The sequence below is a fragment of the Nannobrachium achirus genome (genome assembly GCF_963921795.1).
Source record: "Nannobrachium achirus genome assembly, chromosome: 8".
NCBI lineage: Eukaryota > Metazoa > Chordata > Actinopteri > Myctophiformes > Myctophidae > Nannobrachium > Nannobrachium achirus.
Window position 1 is genome coordinate 37,528,643 of NC_137817.1, and position 17,032 is coordinate 37,545,674.

The 17,032-nt window shown below is 42.8% G+C and overlaps 1 protein-coding gene across 1 annotated transcript in view; it reads left to right on the top strand.

Moving 5' to 3' along the window:
• Positions 1–17,032, top strand: part of sgsm2 (small G protein signaling modulator 2) — a gene marked incomplete at its 5' end in the record, with an annotated part of 113,855 nt that overhangs the window by 13,545 nt on the left and 83,278 nt on the right. Inside the window, one exon of the mRNA XM_080732294.1 lies at positions 5,773–5,848. Coding sequence (XP_080588420.1) covers positions 5,773–5,848 — 76 coding nt within the window. The remainder of the gene's footprint in view (positions 1–5,772; positions 5,849–17,032) is intronic.

The following is a 17,032-nucleotide window of genomic DNA, read 5'->3' on the forward strand; positions in this document are numbered from 1 at the left end:
ATCATTTGCTACACCCTTTGTTACAGACCCGTAACCTCGTGAGGACCCCAGGCTCGGACCCAACTTTAAGAACCACTGCACTGCAGTATGTCCTGAAATACGACCTCAGTGGTTTATGAATTACGCAGAAGTTAGTTTATTCTTAGTCTGGCTATCAATATCATCCATATCTATCTCAATTTATCGAAAAAGTAATTGATCAGAATCATGGCTAAGAAGATGGTGGCAGTCCTACTTAAAGAGGCTGTCCGCCTCTGTGCCCGGGGACCTGAAACTTTGTGTCAATGGTGTGTTTAATGTGTTTGCTCCTGCCACGAGGAGAGTAAATGTATCCTTATGTAACAGAGTGACAGTCTGCTAATGAGGGCTTGTCTCTGTTTCCTCCCAGAAGCCATTAGGTTCAGGATTCAGCCTACTTTGCTAAGGCATTACACGCACGCACGCACGCACGCACACACACACGCTTGCACGCAAGTTGATATTGTGTTTTCATCCTGGAGATGGTCTGTTGCATAAGAAATGTTTGATGGCTTTAAAAAACTGTGTGTGTGTGTGTGTGTGTGTGTGTGTGTGTGTGTGTGTGTGTGTGTGTGTGTGTGTGTGTGTGTGTGTGTGTGTGAGAGATTATTAGCGCTTGTTTCCCCCTGTCCCTGTTACAGAGGCTTTTGTTTGTTTAAAGGGGTAAAAATAATCCCAATTACCTGTGAAACTCTGCCATGCACACACAGGTTACTGACCATTACTAATGTGTGTTCATGCTTACACAGTCTCACACACACACACACACACACACACACACACACACACACACACACACACACACACACACACACACACACACACACACACACACACACAGTGTAATTCAAATAATACCTTATCACGGTGCATCAAACTGGAGAGTTCGCATTTACTATAAAAACCTCCAGATGTGTGACACCTCATCCCAGCTCAGCAGAAGGATATAGCTGACCTGTTCTGACATCACAATGACGTTGCAAATGAATTCCGTCCTTGTCTGACATCATAGACCTATGACGTCTGACAACATACAATCCATTTTATCAATAGTCACACTTGCACATGAATTCTGTCCTTGTCCCTTTTATGCCCATATATGGAGTTTCCTGATGTCATCAATATTAAGCCCATAACTGGGAATGCCATATATGGACATATTGTGTCAGTCTCATGTGGTCTATGACGTCAGTCATTTCCATATTTGGGCCACATTTGGTCCAACCAGGTCTGTGCATTTTTTTTGGGGGGGGGGGGGGGGTCAATGTTGATCCCATGACAAAGCGCCAGTACTCTCCCAGCAATCAGCTGTCACCCTCACCCAGGCGGATGTGTGCCTCGCCCTTTAGGGCGAGGTCGCTTCTACTGTGTCTTACTGGTAATAACATATTGAAAGGTTATATCAGATTATAGCATATCGCCTATTGTAGATAGCCCACCCTTACAGTGTGTGTAAGCATATGTTGTTGTCTATTTTTGAGTGGTGGTCTCACCGCCACTCCTGTAATCAGCTTTCACAATGTTACTGGCCGTGTATGTCTGTCTGTCGCCTGTCATACCTCTCATGACCACACACACAGACCACAGACACACACACACACGTTAAAGGAGGGGCGCTATTGAGCAGGCAGACTCAACACTCTCTCTCTCTCTCTCTCACACACACACACGTAGCAAGGAGGGCATGCGCGCACGCGCGTACACACACACACACACACACAAAATAGTTGGATTTAAGCTCACAATGCGTCCGTCCGGCCGTCCGTCTGTCTCCCGCCACTGTTGAGCATGAGCAACCTTGCAATCCATGTATTTGACTCTTTTTATTTGACTATTTTTATTTGACCACCACTCAGTTCACAAGGTGTGATTTTTAATCTAGATCTTACAAGAGAGCATAATTAAAACTATTATTGCAATGGTTAACCATGCAACAACAACAAAAATCAGTAACCCCAAGTTGTATAAAAAGACACAAAAAGTGAATGCATGACGACATGGCTGAAGCCAAAGCACTTTGAGCAGTGTTGACATTCATCAACTTAAGGTGTAAACCTCCAGGCAGCTCTAATCAAATTGGATGGTTCCCATATGCAATCAATCCAGTCTCACACACTGGTGCATTCTCAGCTCGTCACTCACTCTGAGGGGCAGTTATTCCTGGCGGCTCAACCCATGGTACTGTCTGTATGTCAACTTGGTCTGACTCATTGGATAAAGCTATAGATCTGTTTTGAAGATGTAGATCTATTTGTACATCTCTGCTTAATTTACTTAATGAAACCCCTGGCGTGGCAGGGTGCTGGATGTTGGGGACCTACCGCACACCATTAATCCAATAGTGAGCCCCAAAAGACTTGTAGATTTAAGCTTCACCAAACAATTCTATTTAATTATTTTATTAAGTTCTTGAGCCTGTAATGACCATTGATTCAACTGGTGATTCAATAAAAAGTAGTTTCCCTGCTACATGCCTTAAGTTTTCTCAACGTAGGGCAAAACAATTCTCTTTTGCAGCCTTCTTGTGGTTTACACTTTAACAGCTTAACTAGAAATTTAAGTGCAGGGGTAAAGTAGGCTACTGCAAAAAGTTTTGCTTAAGAGTAGCCTACTTTACCCTGTGCCACCTGGACTTGTGTATAAGCACATTCACCCATCATTATGTCTCTTTTTTAACCAAAACATTGTTGCTAGCCAAGAACCAGAAGTGATTACACAATGTTGGCAATTCATCCCCGTTTACACATACAGTAAGTGGAGGTGTAGATGTATTTGTCAGAGTGCCCGGCTATAAGGAGATGGAGGAACTCAATCTCCACAGTGGTAAGCAGGAACTTTACTCCTGATGAAAGCTAAAGCTTTTTTAAGTATGGGTGCATACTGCAAAACTACTGTAGTGATGATGTATGTCACTCTGTCAACACATTTGTCCATCAAACCTCGGCTGAAACACAGCACCATAACTGAAGTACTGTATGTGCAGCAGAATAGATAAATTCATAGATTTATACTAAGTTGCGGTGTCGCACACTGAAAATGACATAATAGCAATGCGCAATGCAGCAATACTGTATGTTGTGAGCTCGTAGACTGGTTATTAACAGTGCACGACACCCGTGCGCAACTCAATTTAAATGAGGCTTAATATCTCTTGGCCAGGAAGCATACCCTGTTGGTAGACCCTTGGTTTCTCATGCGGAGACCTGCAGATTTGAATCCAGGTGGATGTCATGCACACTTATAGGTTGCTTGTTGTCTCCACCAGCCGAAGGCTGAGGGAGAGTATGTTTTCCCCTCCGTCCGTCCGTCCGTCCGTGCGTCCGTCCGTGCGTCCGTCCGTCCGTCCGTCCGTCCGTCCGTTTGTCCGTTACCAGCTAATCTCCGGCGCCGTTGGCCCGGTCGCTGCCAAACTGTGCACACACACTCCCTCGACACCAATTCAGAACCTCTGCCCCAAATATTTCACATGGGCCTGTTCTAGCGCCACCAGGAGGCCGACTTTTGCAAAACTAACTTTTGCCAGTACTCCTACAGATTTTGTCCAAAAATCACGTAAATCAGTAGACAGTATCTCTACAGTCATGTGATCGACATGGATGTGTCAGATTTTCCATATTCCATCCTGATTGGCTAAAACTGGCTTTCAAAGTTTGCAGGATTGGTCAGTTTTGAATAAAATGCCTGAAATCCTGAACGCAGTGTGCGATTTTGGTGAAATTGTGCATGCACATTCCCAATAGGCAGAGGAATAAATGCCACTTAAGAAAAATCAAATCAGCCTCATGGTGGCGCTATAACAGGCCGATTCATGTTTTCACCTATAACTCCACCGATTAGTGTCAAACTTTGTATGCGCACTCCTTAGAGGCCAAGGTAAAACCTTTTCCCTGCATTTTTTACATCAGCCTTTTATAGCGCCATCAGGAGGCCGACTTATGTAAAACACATTACATGCCTGACCTGGTGGAGACCTGTGCTCGGAAGAGCACTGCTTCTAGTTAGTAATGCTTTTTGGCAAAACGGTGACAACCAACCTCTCCCTAAAATGGAGCATCATCCTGGTGACAAGGCTAATTTGGTCTGTCATGAACTTGTCTACTGCCTCCCCTGCAGCTCTCCCTGCATAACGACAGGAAACAAGGCTCAGAACGGCAGCATAAAGAAGCAAAGCTTTATCACACTGTGGAGCAATTAAATCCTTCCTGTTTGTCTATTAGAACGAAACAAAGCAGCAGTGTCAGCCAGGGCTAGATTAATTAATGCCTACAATTAACTCCGTAGGAGATAAAACTGAGATACAGCAGTACACCAAACTTAACTTTGTGCCGTTATGCCTCCCTGGAGACAAAACATTGTCAGGAAGCTGGAACAGCCTCATCTGTGTCCTTAATTGGAAGGCAGTGGCATGTTTTCTGTTTTTGAGGCAAAAATGTTTTTTGAGCTTTTATCTTTTTAGAAAATATTCTGTATTTGATCATACATTAGATTTTTTTACTTTTATGACAATTACTGCAAATAAATTTGATTTTCCAGCCGCGTCCCGCATTGCACTGATCATAGCAATGGTCACAGAGTTATGAACATTTGAAGTGTTAAACACTGCTGTAACAGTGCTTTAGTGCCCCATACTGTGTGGTAAATGGTGCATTTTATATAGCGCTTTTTATCCAAGGTGCTTTACATAGATTGCACATTACATTCACCCATTCACACACATTCACACACCGATGGCGGAGGAAACCAACTTGCTCATCGGGAGCAACTAGGGGTTCAGAGTCTTGCTCAAGGACACTTCGACACTAACTCTGGGGGAGCCCGGGATCGTACTGGGAACCCTTTAGGAACCCTCTGTGTTCTAAGACAGCCACTCTACCCCTGAGTCACTGCCACAATGTTTTTTTTTTTTTTTGGTGTGACTATCCTCATGGCAGACCTCTGAACAGTGTTTGCGTGGATCGGAGCAACTGTTTGCCTCGCAAATCCGGATGTTAAGTTTGTGATGTCCACCGTTGGTCCGCACACTCATCCCCATCGTGGGTGTGTGTGCACGCATGCAGTACATCACCATATATTAGGGCTGGTAACCGCATGATGGATTCGAGTGCGTTTTTTGTAATGGGACACAAACCGCGGCATGCAAGCCACGACCACTTTAAAAGGTAAGAAAAACATAAAAGAGCGTGCCAGGGTACTATCAAAGTCGAAGTTCAATGGTGGTATTAAATGAGTTAATATACATTTTTGAAAAACAAAATATTAATAATATTTGAAAAGAATATATATTAATAATTCGAATATAATCTTTTATATTCATACACACACACACACACACACACACACACACACACACACACACACACACACACACACACACACACACACACACACACATATATATATACATACACACACACACACACACACACACACACACACACACACACACACACATCGATGCTCATTTCCTAATGATGCGTTTTGTTTATTATTTTAGTTTTATTGTTTAATACAATCTCATGTCATTTAGACATTTAACAACAAAAATCCAATACAAAAACATAATCAATTTAGCGTTCCTGCCTGGTGATTATCCTGATCTGTCTGCCTCATCATGACTGGCGGTGATGCAGCTTTACAAGCTGCCAGAGATGACAAATCACCCAAAACACCCTGCCTTATTTCCTTCTCAGGGATGCAATCACACAGCACACAAAACCATGTCAATGGAGTGATCTTATGGTCCTTTGTGTGCAGGTGAAGCAGATTATGGAGGAAGCTGTGACAAAGAAGTTTGTCCACGAAGACAGCAGTCATATCACCGCCCTGTGCAGTAAGTACAAAGTCTCTCTCTCCCTCACACTCACACTCACACTCACACTCTCTCTCTCTCTCTCTCACACACACACACACACACACACACACACACACACACACACACACACACACACACACACACACGCGCGCGCACACACACACACACACACACACACACACACACACACACACACACACACACACACACAGCTGCTCAGCAGGTGTAGTGCTGAAGTATACCACTTGACGTCACAGTGCCTCTGACTGTGCTAGCGCATCAATGGAAAGTTAATAATGGCAGTGGAGTTAATGGAAGCTAATTTTAGAGGCAGTCTGTGAAAAATCTAGTTTCTGCAAGTCTGCGTGTATGGGCATCTGTGGAGCAGTGTGTGTGTGTGTGTGTGTGTGTGTGTGTGTGTGTGTGTGTGTGTGTGTGTGTGTGTGTGTGTGTGTGTGTGTGTGTGTGTGTGTGTGTGTGTGTGTGTGTGTGTGTGTGTGTGTGTGTGTGAATGCTTCCAGACGGTGTGGTGATGGTTAGGTGGGGGGGGGGGGGGGGGGGCTTTATATGTGGTGAGTCATACCTTGGTTCCTGTGAGTTCCATAGTACAATTAATTGTCTCAGACCAGACTGGTGACCCTGTGTCTACTGTTACAGTGGACTAGAGAGTACAGAATGGTCAATTCGACTGATTCAGAGGGGTGGCAACAAGGTGGAAACGGTTTTACTTGTTTCATGTAGTATTTGTACTGTATTAATATACTGTCTGTTTTTATTCAGGAGGGGGGTCTGCTAGTGATTTCGTCTTAGCCCCCCTCCGACCTCCAAATATTTTTTCCGTGGACTCAGTGATTTTAGGTTAGTGAAAAACTCGTTAGTGAGGTCGAGTATGTACTTGCCCATGTCCATCTTGTGTTTGATGTAGTTCAAGTATAGTATGCACACTAGGCAGGTGTCTGCGGAATGTGATTTTCGGAAACACATTTTCGTTATCTAGTGGAAATCAAAATCAATTAATTCATGTCAATCCAACGTGATCCAAAATTAAGTTTTTGTCCTTTCATTTATTCACATTTTTTCTAGTTTCAACACATATTTTTACATTTTACGGGTCCTGACCAGCTGACAAGATATGTCTTCCACCTACACTAATGGTGGGCCAGGAACAGTACAGCGTAAGGATTAAACCGTCAGTCTATGTTAATTATAGATGTTCAATACTTGATCCAGTGTTATTGGAGAATTGCTTCTTCCACACCATCATCTTCCTCATGGCAGAGTCACCATCTCCTTCGTCAGCGTTCCCTTAATAATGGTATTCATAAAAGCCATGGAGGGATTGTACTTTACCTCCACCCAAAGCTATTGTAGATTTCTATTTGCATAGTTTAAATCAATTTTCCATGGACTGGCATTTGGGAATACGAGTGTGCTCATACAATAATACAGAGAAAGATTGATTACAAGCGGGGGGAAAGCTGTGGAGAAAAGGTTTAAGGCAGGATCATTTTTCAAATAGCTTTTTCTCCATGAAAAAGCATTATAGAAATAAATTGGTCAATTGTGGTACAGTACAATTTTCATTTCCAGTATTGATGATGTGTTTCAATGTAGATTTTTCTTTTATACTTATTTTTCTTTTATACTTGTTTTGTTTTTACGCTTTGTAATGTTATTTGCTCTTTTGTAATTGTTAACCTGGTATAGTAGCCCAAACAGATGTGAGTAATGGTGAAAGCCGGGAAAGCAATTCTGTGTCATTTTAGATTTGAACATTCAACCATTATTTTATACTTAAAGGGATATTACACTTTCAAAAAACTTTTGGTCATTGTATGGTCTAATCAGGCTTGTATGAACACCCTGAACAGTTTTTAATTTGCTTCATTCAGTATTTAGATATTTGATGTAAATGTTACCAGCTCCAACACGCCCAGGCCCTCTCCACATACACACCCATTGTAACTTCAAACTCCATTTTAACCATGATAGATTCATTAAAAACACACATTATTTTTTCTGGTGACTCATAATACCCTCCTAATACGTGAGCAGACCGTGTTTTTTCAATAACCTTTTTCTTTTATTTTTAATAATTCTTTGGGAAAATGAAAAACATTAAATACAATAATATTTTATTGAAAATAAATGAAAAAAGTTATTGAAAAAACACGGTCTGCTCACGTATTAGGAGGGTATTATGAGTCACCAGAAAAAATAATGTGTGTTTTTAATGAATCTATCATGGTTAAAATGGAGTTTGAAGTTACAATGGGTGTGTATGTGGAGAGGGCCTGGGCGTGTTGGAGCTGGTAACATTTACATCAAATATCTAAATACTGAATGAAGCAAATTAAAAACTGTTCAGGGTGTTCATACAAGCCTGATTAGACCATACAATGACCAAAAGTTTTTTGAAAGTGTAATATCCCTTTAACTTTGCCCATTCAAAAATAGCAGATCTACAAGCTCATAGAGCTCGTAGATCAAATCTTTGCTTCTGGGGTTCCATGGAACAAAATATTGTGAGATTGGGGTTTGCGGACAAATGCATATGATTTTGGGGGTCCTGGCCATGAAAACGTTTGAGCAACACTGATATAGTTCTTCAGAAAACTGAAGACATTTTTAGAATTGGTCTCAGGTCTGGGTTAAGCACAATCAGGACAGATTACCATTATAATGATGATACTATTAAATTAACCAATTTATCAGAAATCTCGTATCTCCAAGTTTCAAATGTGTATGTCTTTTCGTAAATTAAAGCCCTTCTTCATCATACAAAAGTGAAAATACCAGATCTACAAGCACACAACCACTCAGGTGCGAGGCGTTGTGTGCTTGTAGATTATCTATTTTAACTTGTTTAAATCATTTTTAAAATGATTATTACAAAACGAACGGTTTTGGACATACAAGGTTTCCACCTGACAACAATGTTATATTGCCATAATAACATTGGCAATTTATCAGACCCAATGTTTTATAAATTGATAAGATACATTGTGATGCATCTGTCCATAAATTGTTTTTGAATCATGTGGATCTCAGGATACACAAAACAGCATGGCTCCAGCCTCTGACATCAAGTCGTCTATGTGGTCTAAAATAAAGAATCGCACCTGTCCAAAGTGAGCATGGTATCAAACACGACACACGTGCATATCTCCTTGTATGGGCCGTTCTATCTGTGACATCAGCTGTGGTGATGTCAGGCTCTGAGTACTTTCTATGACGTTAGTCTCATGTGACGTTAATCTCGTACTACGGACATAGGGACACACACACAAAGCCAAACGTAGGAGCAGTTAGCGCCGCTCAATAACTTACAGTATTATGGAAAAGCTATACAGTATGACTTTAACTCATGACTGGTATGTAAATATCAAAATTTGTCCAATAACTGTTGCCCTACCTTTAATATTAAAAAAGGAGTTTACTGAAAAGAACCAGTTCAATATGTTTGTTTATATGTTTACCAAAATTTGCTGGGAAGTTGTGCCCCACCCACCACTGCTGGTGGTACTGTAGCAGACCAGCCCTTCCCATCCACCTGCCCTAGCTCCCATCCTTCCATCCAACAACACAGAGACTTCTCTCCTTCATTTCAGTGTGTCTGGCTACTGTGTGTGTGTGTGTGTGTGTGTGTGTGTGTGTGTGTGTGTGTGTGTGTGTGCGCGTGCGTGCGCGTGGCCGTGTACGCATGCGTGGCATATAGAGAAAGAGGAGGCTCAGTGCTAGCCTGGTGTAGCCAGACTGTATACTCTTGCAGTTAAACTAACTGCAGTACAGTATTGTTTAGCTGTGCTAGGCTAGCTCAGTGCAGCGACACAGCCATGAGACCTGGAATCTGTTATCACTGAGCATTCAATGATGCATTCACATCGAAGCGTCTGTTTCCGCGTTCAGTAGCTTCTCACAGACTGCCTTCCATAACGTACATATGTCACCATGTTCAGTTCTTGATTGAGGCGTTGGCTATGCTCTCTCATCTGGAAAACAATTTTAAATGAACATTTGCCACATCCAGGCAACATTAATTTAGAGTGGATTGGAGTAAAATTCAACAAGGTATGGCAGATGGCTCTGTAGGGCAGGGGTTCCCAAACCTTTTTGGCTCAGGGCACCCCTAGCCATTTTGGTTAGAACTGTCTGAAAATAAAATTGAACTAAATATATTTTTAAGTGTTCAAATAAATTCCAAATATTATCACATTATCTCGTGGCACCCCTTGACTGCCCCCCCAGGGAGCCCCGGCACCCACTTTGAAAACCCCTGCTGTAGGGTATTGCTTTACAGATGATTATTGTGAGTTGTGAAAGCAGAGGGACGTTATCTACAGCAGTGATACCAGCTTAACGTCCTCGAAGTCACGCATCCAACAAGCTTTAAACCGAGGACCTTCCGTTCCAGAGATAATGGACAAAACATCTTGAAAGCGACCATTGAAATCACCGATTTTTCTTTTCTTCTTTTTTTACCAGTGGCCCTGCCTGACTAATTACCATACCCAAAATGACATTGTAGGCCTAATGCAAATCAAATGAAAGAGAGATGTACCGTAGCTCTACTTAACAACTGCATCAGCTAATTGGTAGCTAAACAGTCTGGGTAATGTATTTTAAGTAGATTGTTTGATTTTAATCAAACAATTAGCCATAACTATCTATTTTCACAAGTTTATTTTCTGTAAAATTCCATTTGTGTTGAATGTGGGCCAAGTCATAAATAACATTGTGAAGCAATTGAAAGAGATGTGCTCAGCAATCTTTAACGTTATCCCACTTGATAGCAGGCAGACAGATAGACAACAACCCAGACAAATAGCAGACAAATGTACATTTGTTTGTTTTAGTGTTTGTGTGGAATATGCTAATTGCACAGAATGATTAAAAAGAGAGACAATGTAGCAAATTACTTTGATTACAAATTGATTACGAATATAAATGGAGCCATAAAATAATGCACATTGCACTTGTCTTTTCGTACGTTATGTGGAAATAAAGCAAACAAAAGAGAGAAGTTATCAAGTAATGTCATTTTATCAACTGGCCCGTGGCCCCTTGAAATTTTTGTAATGTGGCCCGCAAGTTCAGAAGTTTGAATAGCCCTGATCTACAGTATGCTCACGTTGTCCCTGCCGGCCCGGCAGGCCCAGTCGTCTGTGACGTCACTGTGGCGGTCAGCTAATCAGTCTTCCACTGCAGTGGGGGCTCCTGGGAAAGATGAGAGGTCAGGTACTAATGAGCAGAGCTGATGTCATGGCAGGGGTGAGTCAGTGGAGGCCCCCTTCTCCATTGGCATAGCTCTTGATGCCTGTTAATTGTTCTATATTCACTAATGAATGACGGATTTATGGCATTGTTTCATTACACGAGCAGTGAGCAGAAGGGAGAGGTTTCTTTTTTTTCCCTTGTGCATGAGTTGAAAATATTCATACTCTGCTCCCAGGGATTTGATGTAAAGGGCACTCTTGTGTAACGTTGTTGATTTTGCTTGGCAGTGCACATTGGCAGTTTTTCTGGCCTTTTATTGATAGGCATAGTGTAGAGGGAATCAGACATGCAGCAAAGGGTCTCCTGGCCCGGGAATTGAACTGAGTGAGGCATCAGAGCCTATGTGGTATGTACGTGCCTTATTCACTCTGATATTGGTGCTCCCAAAATGGGCCTTTTCAGGATGGTTTGACAAACTGGTTTAGGCAATAGTCCAATCCTAAAGTAATGCATCTTTGACAGCTGAATGCACCACGCATGCACGCGCACGCACGCACACACACACACACACACACACACACACACACACACACACACACACACACACACACACACACACACACACACACAAAGAGAAAATTGTTTATTTATACTGGCCGTTAACTCAGTTACTGCCAATTAAATATGCCTTCTTTGGGTGACTTCCATGTAATTTATAGTGCACAGATCATGCACGCCCATGCACAGATCATGCACCATGTTTGTGCAGGCTGTTCACAGCTTTCAAACAAAAAAATCAGATTGGAAATCCGTTCAGGCATTCTTGAGATAATAGCCATTATGTTTTACATGTTATGTAAACAAAGATGGCTGCCCTGTATGAAAGATGGGGTTGTATGGGGGTGGAACATGCAAAATCGCGATTGAAATCATGTTTACTAGATTTAATGGGGTCAAAAAAAAAAAAAAATTTTTTTTTAAAAAATCAAAAAAAAAAAAAAAGTAGTTGATCTGAAAGTCGTTTGGCACTGAACTCTGCACCTGTCTGACAATGCAAATGTGGCTGTGCCCTTTAAGTGTGTACTTGAGGGTGTTGGTGCACAAGAGACATGCATCTATTCAACTGCGTGTGTGTGTGTGTGTGTGTGTGTGTGTGTGTGTGTGTGTGTGTGTGTGTGTGTGTGTGTGTGTGTGTGTGTGTGTGTGTGTGTGTGTGTGTGTGTGTGTGAGCACTGTGCTGTCGTGGCAGTGTGATGTGAGCCAAGCTAAGTGCATTATGCCCAGAGCAGGACCACTTCTAGTCACGACTTAGCTGCGCTGTCTGACAGACCTCCTGAACAGCCCTGCATTAACTCACTAGAGCTGCCTAATTCCCCACCGATGCTGTCACCTATCTCTGATACTGTGCCTCTCTGCTGTGCTTCAACTGCAGTGTTGTTATTCCTTTTTCCTCTTGACATTAGGACCCCGATGTTGTGCAAGGTTGTCCACTCCAGGTAGGCAAAGGAAGACAAGTGCCTCCTAAACAAAAAGGATTCACAAGCCCCAAATTGGGCCGGAGGTTTAGTTTATTAAAAAGGTCATCAAAACGACCTGGTATTACATAGGGATAGAGCTCAAAACCCGAACCCATTACAAACCCGATAACAAATTTATCGAGACCCGGTATCAATAAGCTTTGGGCTTGTCGAGCCTGGCATTGAGCTTAGCGGCCCATGACGTCACGTTTAAATAATCAAGACTAGAGATCAAGAAATAAATCTAATCACCCACGCTGGCACAAACATGTTGGTCTAAAAGTGTATTGATACCTGCCAACTGATACTCACAGTCTCTCTCACCTGGCCAATATAAAAAGATACCAGCTCTGTTCAGAATTTGTTGTCTCACGTCTTTCCACAACATATTATAAAACGCTTGATAGTGGGCTCGATAAAAGCCAGACTCAATAAGCAGGATCGATATGCTCATTATCAATATAAAGCTCCATCCCTAGTATTACATCAGATCCATGTTCATTGTTTAGATTTCAAATAGATATAACAGTAATTACAACTTCCTTCCTGATTGACTTAAATACACCACACAATAGAGACAATGCTTCACAATGTGTTGGCATCTGAATATTCTGGCAGTTAAGATTGCATTTCTCAGCGATAGTCTAATAATTCTGGTGTTGTGTGTGTTTGACAGGAGGGCCTGACTTCCAAAATGTACGGCTGCAGCATTTCAAAATGCTGGCCATGGATTTAATTCAAAAACAAGATTGGATTCCTCCTGCCCCCCCCCCCCCCCCTTTCTGCAGACATTGAAATCAGACTAGATGGATGAAATGTTTCATTACTTGGGCATGACATTGATTTGTAAATGTAGTCATTCAGTTACTCATGACTCATATTGGTGTATTTCTTTACTACGCATATAAAGGGGCTATTTCATCTCAGACTACAGGTACTTCCTATCAAAGTTCAGTCCAAACTCATGAGGCAGAAATGAAAACCCCTTGTCTCGTTCCCTCTTGGCATTTCCAGTCTTACACAGCCCCCTCTCTCTTTTGTCATCAAGAGTTTCCTTCTCTATTTCTATCCATACATGTGCCTGTGGCATCTGTTCAGTGGCAGGTCATCACATGACCCCGAGCTTCCTAATGAGCCAATTAGCAGCACCAGACCACATGCTGATGCTGGCAGACTACCCCCCCCCCCCGCCAAGCCACCACCATCAGATCCATAGCTACCAGCAAACTCATATATTTTGAGACCAAACAGAACAGTATCCCAATCAAGCCCCCAGAACCACGGTAGAACGTTGAAGCTGCTTTAGCCCTACTGGCCAAAGCTGGAAGTGCAGGCGCGGTGAACTACATGCACGAGCAAAAGAGCGAGCCGCTGGGGTTTACCATACGGTTCAGTAGACGTAGTACGACGTTCGTGACGTAAGACGTTCGTCGACGTAAGAAAAACATTGGCTTATCCACATAAGCAGAGTTTCATTGTTGCGACCGTAGGTCGCATTTACTACCAAAAGCTCCACCGGCTGTCCGTCCGTCAGTCAGTGAGTGAGTCACACGTCACACGTCACACTTTTGCCCTGCTCATATCTCCACAACCGTTGCCCCCATCCATGCCAAATTTTGCACACACACTCCTTACCTGCCAAACTACAACCTCCAAGGACCCCCAGAGCTCCAGGGACCCCCAGGTCCCTGGGGGACCCCCAGGTGTAAAAAATGACCAAATGTGCAAAAATGACCAAATGACCACCCCAACAGGGCTGCTCACGGGGAATTCCTGGGGACCACCCACTCCTGGTGCTCCAGAACGGATGCAAAAGTGGTGACGCCCCCAGTGGAGGACCCCCTCCACTGCAGCTCACATAAAATGCCGTAACTCGGGCTAGGAGCGTCCGGGAGAGCCGGGGCCGGTACCTATTCGTCTGCCAAGGCAAGGCGGAGACCCCACCCCTCATTTCTCACATGGCCCTCTTCTAGCGCCACCTTCAGGCCGATTTTTAAAACACATTTTTGGCCACTGCTCCTACAGTTTTGGCCCTCAAATCACGCAAATTGCTACACAGTATGTCTAGACTCATCCCATCAACATGAATCTGTCCCATATAGCGCCACCTTCAGGCCGATTTTTAAAAACACATTTTTGGACACTGCTCCTACAGATTTTGCCCTAAAATCACGGAAATCACTACACAGTATGTCTACACTCATGTCATCAACATGGATCAGGAAGATTTTGGAAAAACACATTTTTGCCCGATTAGGGAGTCTTACTGGTATTAGAGTTGTTTTGTAGGTTTTAAAACATTGAGTTGATTTACCGTATTACACTCAAGCAGCCAGAAGAATCTGCTGCTCTTTTTTCAGGGGAATCCAGTGAATATTAATACTGTACTGCAGATGTTGACAATTTTGAAAGACATTTCCTGTTCTGATTCTGAAAAACCAAATGGTCGAAATATGGCCAATGTTGCAGAATCCTTGTTAATTCCTCCCGTTTGTTTAATTTCAGACATCCTGGTAAAACAATGTAAACTGAGCCTATATTGAAGCTAAAACCTGTTCAATGTGAAGTGAGTCAAGCAACCTGATAAACAGTGGTGACTGGCCAATAGAGGGTGCCCCACCATTCCACACATTCATTGAATAAGACTTAAACATAATCTATATATCAGGGGTCTTCAACAGGGGGTCCGGGACCCCTAGGGGGTCCTCAGAGTTACTGCAGGGGGTCCTCCAAATCTTTGTGTGATAGAAACTTTTTTTCCTCCTTTTTTATACTTGAACCCTAGCGTCCATATTCTGAGAACTTTTGCCAAAAATAGCAGATCTACAAGCTCTCAACGCCTCGCGCTGCGAGGCGTTGAGAGCTTGTAGATCGGCTATTTTCGGCAAAGAGCTTTGGTGTTATGGGAAAAAAGAGCAGACTAAGTACAAAGTGAAAGGTCAAGTTTATTAAGTATTGACGGTTCAAGTGGTTAAATATCTTAAAACTAAAATTGAAATGAATCCAAAATACACTGGTGATTGTGTCAAACGATGAAACAATATGGAATCTATGAAAAGGTTGTGCTTCATCTCTCTCTCAACTAAGGGGTCCTTGGCCTGAAAACGTTGAAGACCCCTGCTATATATCATTCACTGTCACAACATTTGTCCCTGGTGTAACTCGGGCAGCGCCTGACCGCTCAGTCTCAAACCCCGAGGTGTGCAGAGCCGAATGGCAATTTGGACGGACCAGAACGGAAAAGGCACACAAATATCTGTATATAGAAAGCGGTAGAAATCCTCTGTGTGTCCTGGAGTATTGTATGCATCAGCTTTCCTTATAGGCCAACCTAAACCACTCAGGCCTGCGGGCCACTTCCGGACCTTATCTTTAATTACACTACTATCACATGAATAATGTACTCTACTGCATTGACTCATTCAATGCAGCAGAAGCATGTGGCGGAACGTCAAGTCACCTCAGACTTATACCTGTCTGACCCCATTCAGAGCAGCAGCAAAGATGAACCTCTGCAAGCGCCGGCAAGTTGATGCCAAGAACCGTCACTTTAACCCAAAAAGGACGGATGCTTTTGCTTTCATTTTACCATCTCATGCAAATTCAATACCACTATGTTTAATTTGCCAGAAAACAGTGCCAGTAATTAAGATTGACAATATAAGGCGCCAATGAAAAACGGAAGTTATCAAGTATCATATTAATGCTGTCATTAACTGGCCCCTACCCCTGGTACAAGACTAGCACCGCTAGTTACCACGGGTTACTATCTGTGGGACCATAAAATGGTCAACACAGCTATACTCTATGGCAGGGGTTTTCAGGCCAAGGACCCCTTAGTTGAGAGAGAGATGAAGCAGGGACCCCCACAAGGTTTTCATAGATTCCATATTGTGTCATTGTTTGACAGCACGATTATCCGTGTATTCTGGATTCATGTCAATTTGTGTTTTCCGATGTTGACCTTTCACTATGTACTTAATCTGCTCTTTCTCCCCTCTGCTATCTGCTATTTTTGGCTAAAGTTCGCAGAATAAGGACACTAGGGTTCAAGTGGTTAATACAAAAAAGGAGAAAAAAGTTTCTATCACACAAAGATTTGGAGGACGCCCTGTAGTAACTCTGAGGACCCCCTAGGGGTCCCGGATGCCCTGTTGAAGACCCCTGCTCTATGGAGATGGCTCAGGAGGTAATCAGAAGGTTCCCGGTATTATCAATGGAGAGTATAGGTCATTATTGAAAAATAAACCAGACAGGGTAATTAGACCCTGACGTGATAGCGATAATCACACTGAAGTTTTCTTTTAATCAATAATGACCTGCTCCCCATTGATTATCCCGCTTATTACATGGCTACTTAATAAAGAAATGAATAAATCAACCCAAAAGTAACGGCAATGAAAGTATTCCATTATGCAGGGTGCGTCCAGTGCAATGTGGTCGCCTCGGAAAACAACTGGATTGTTAA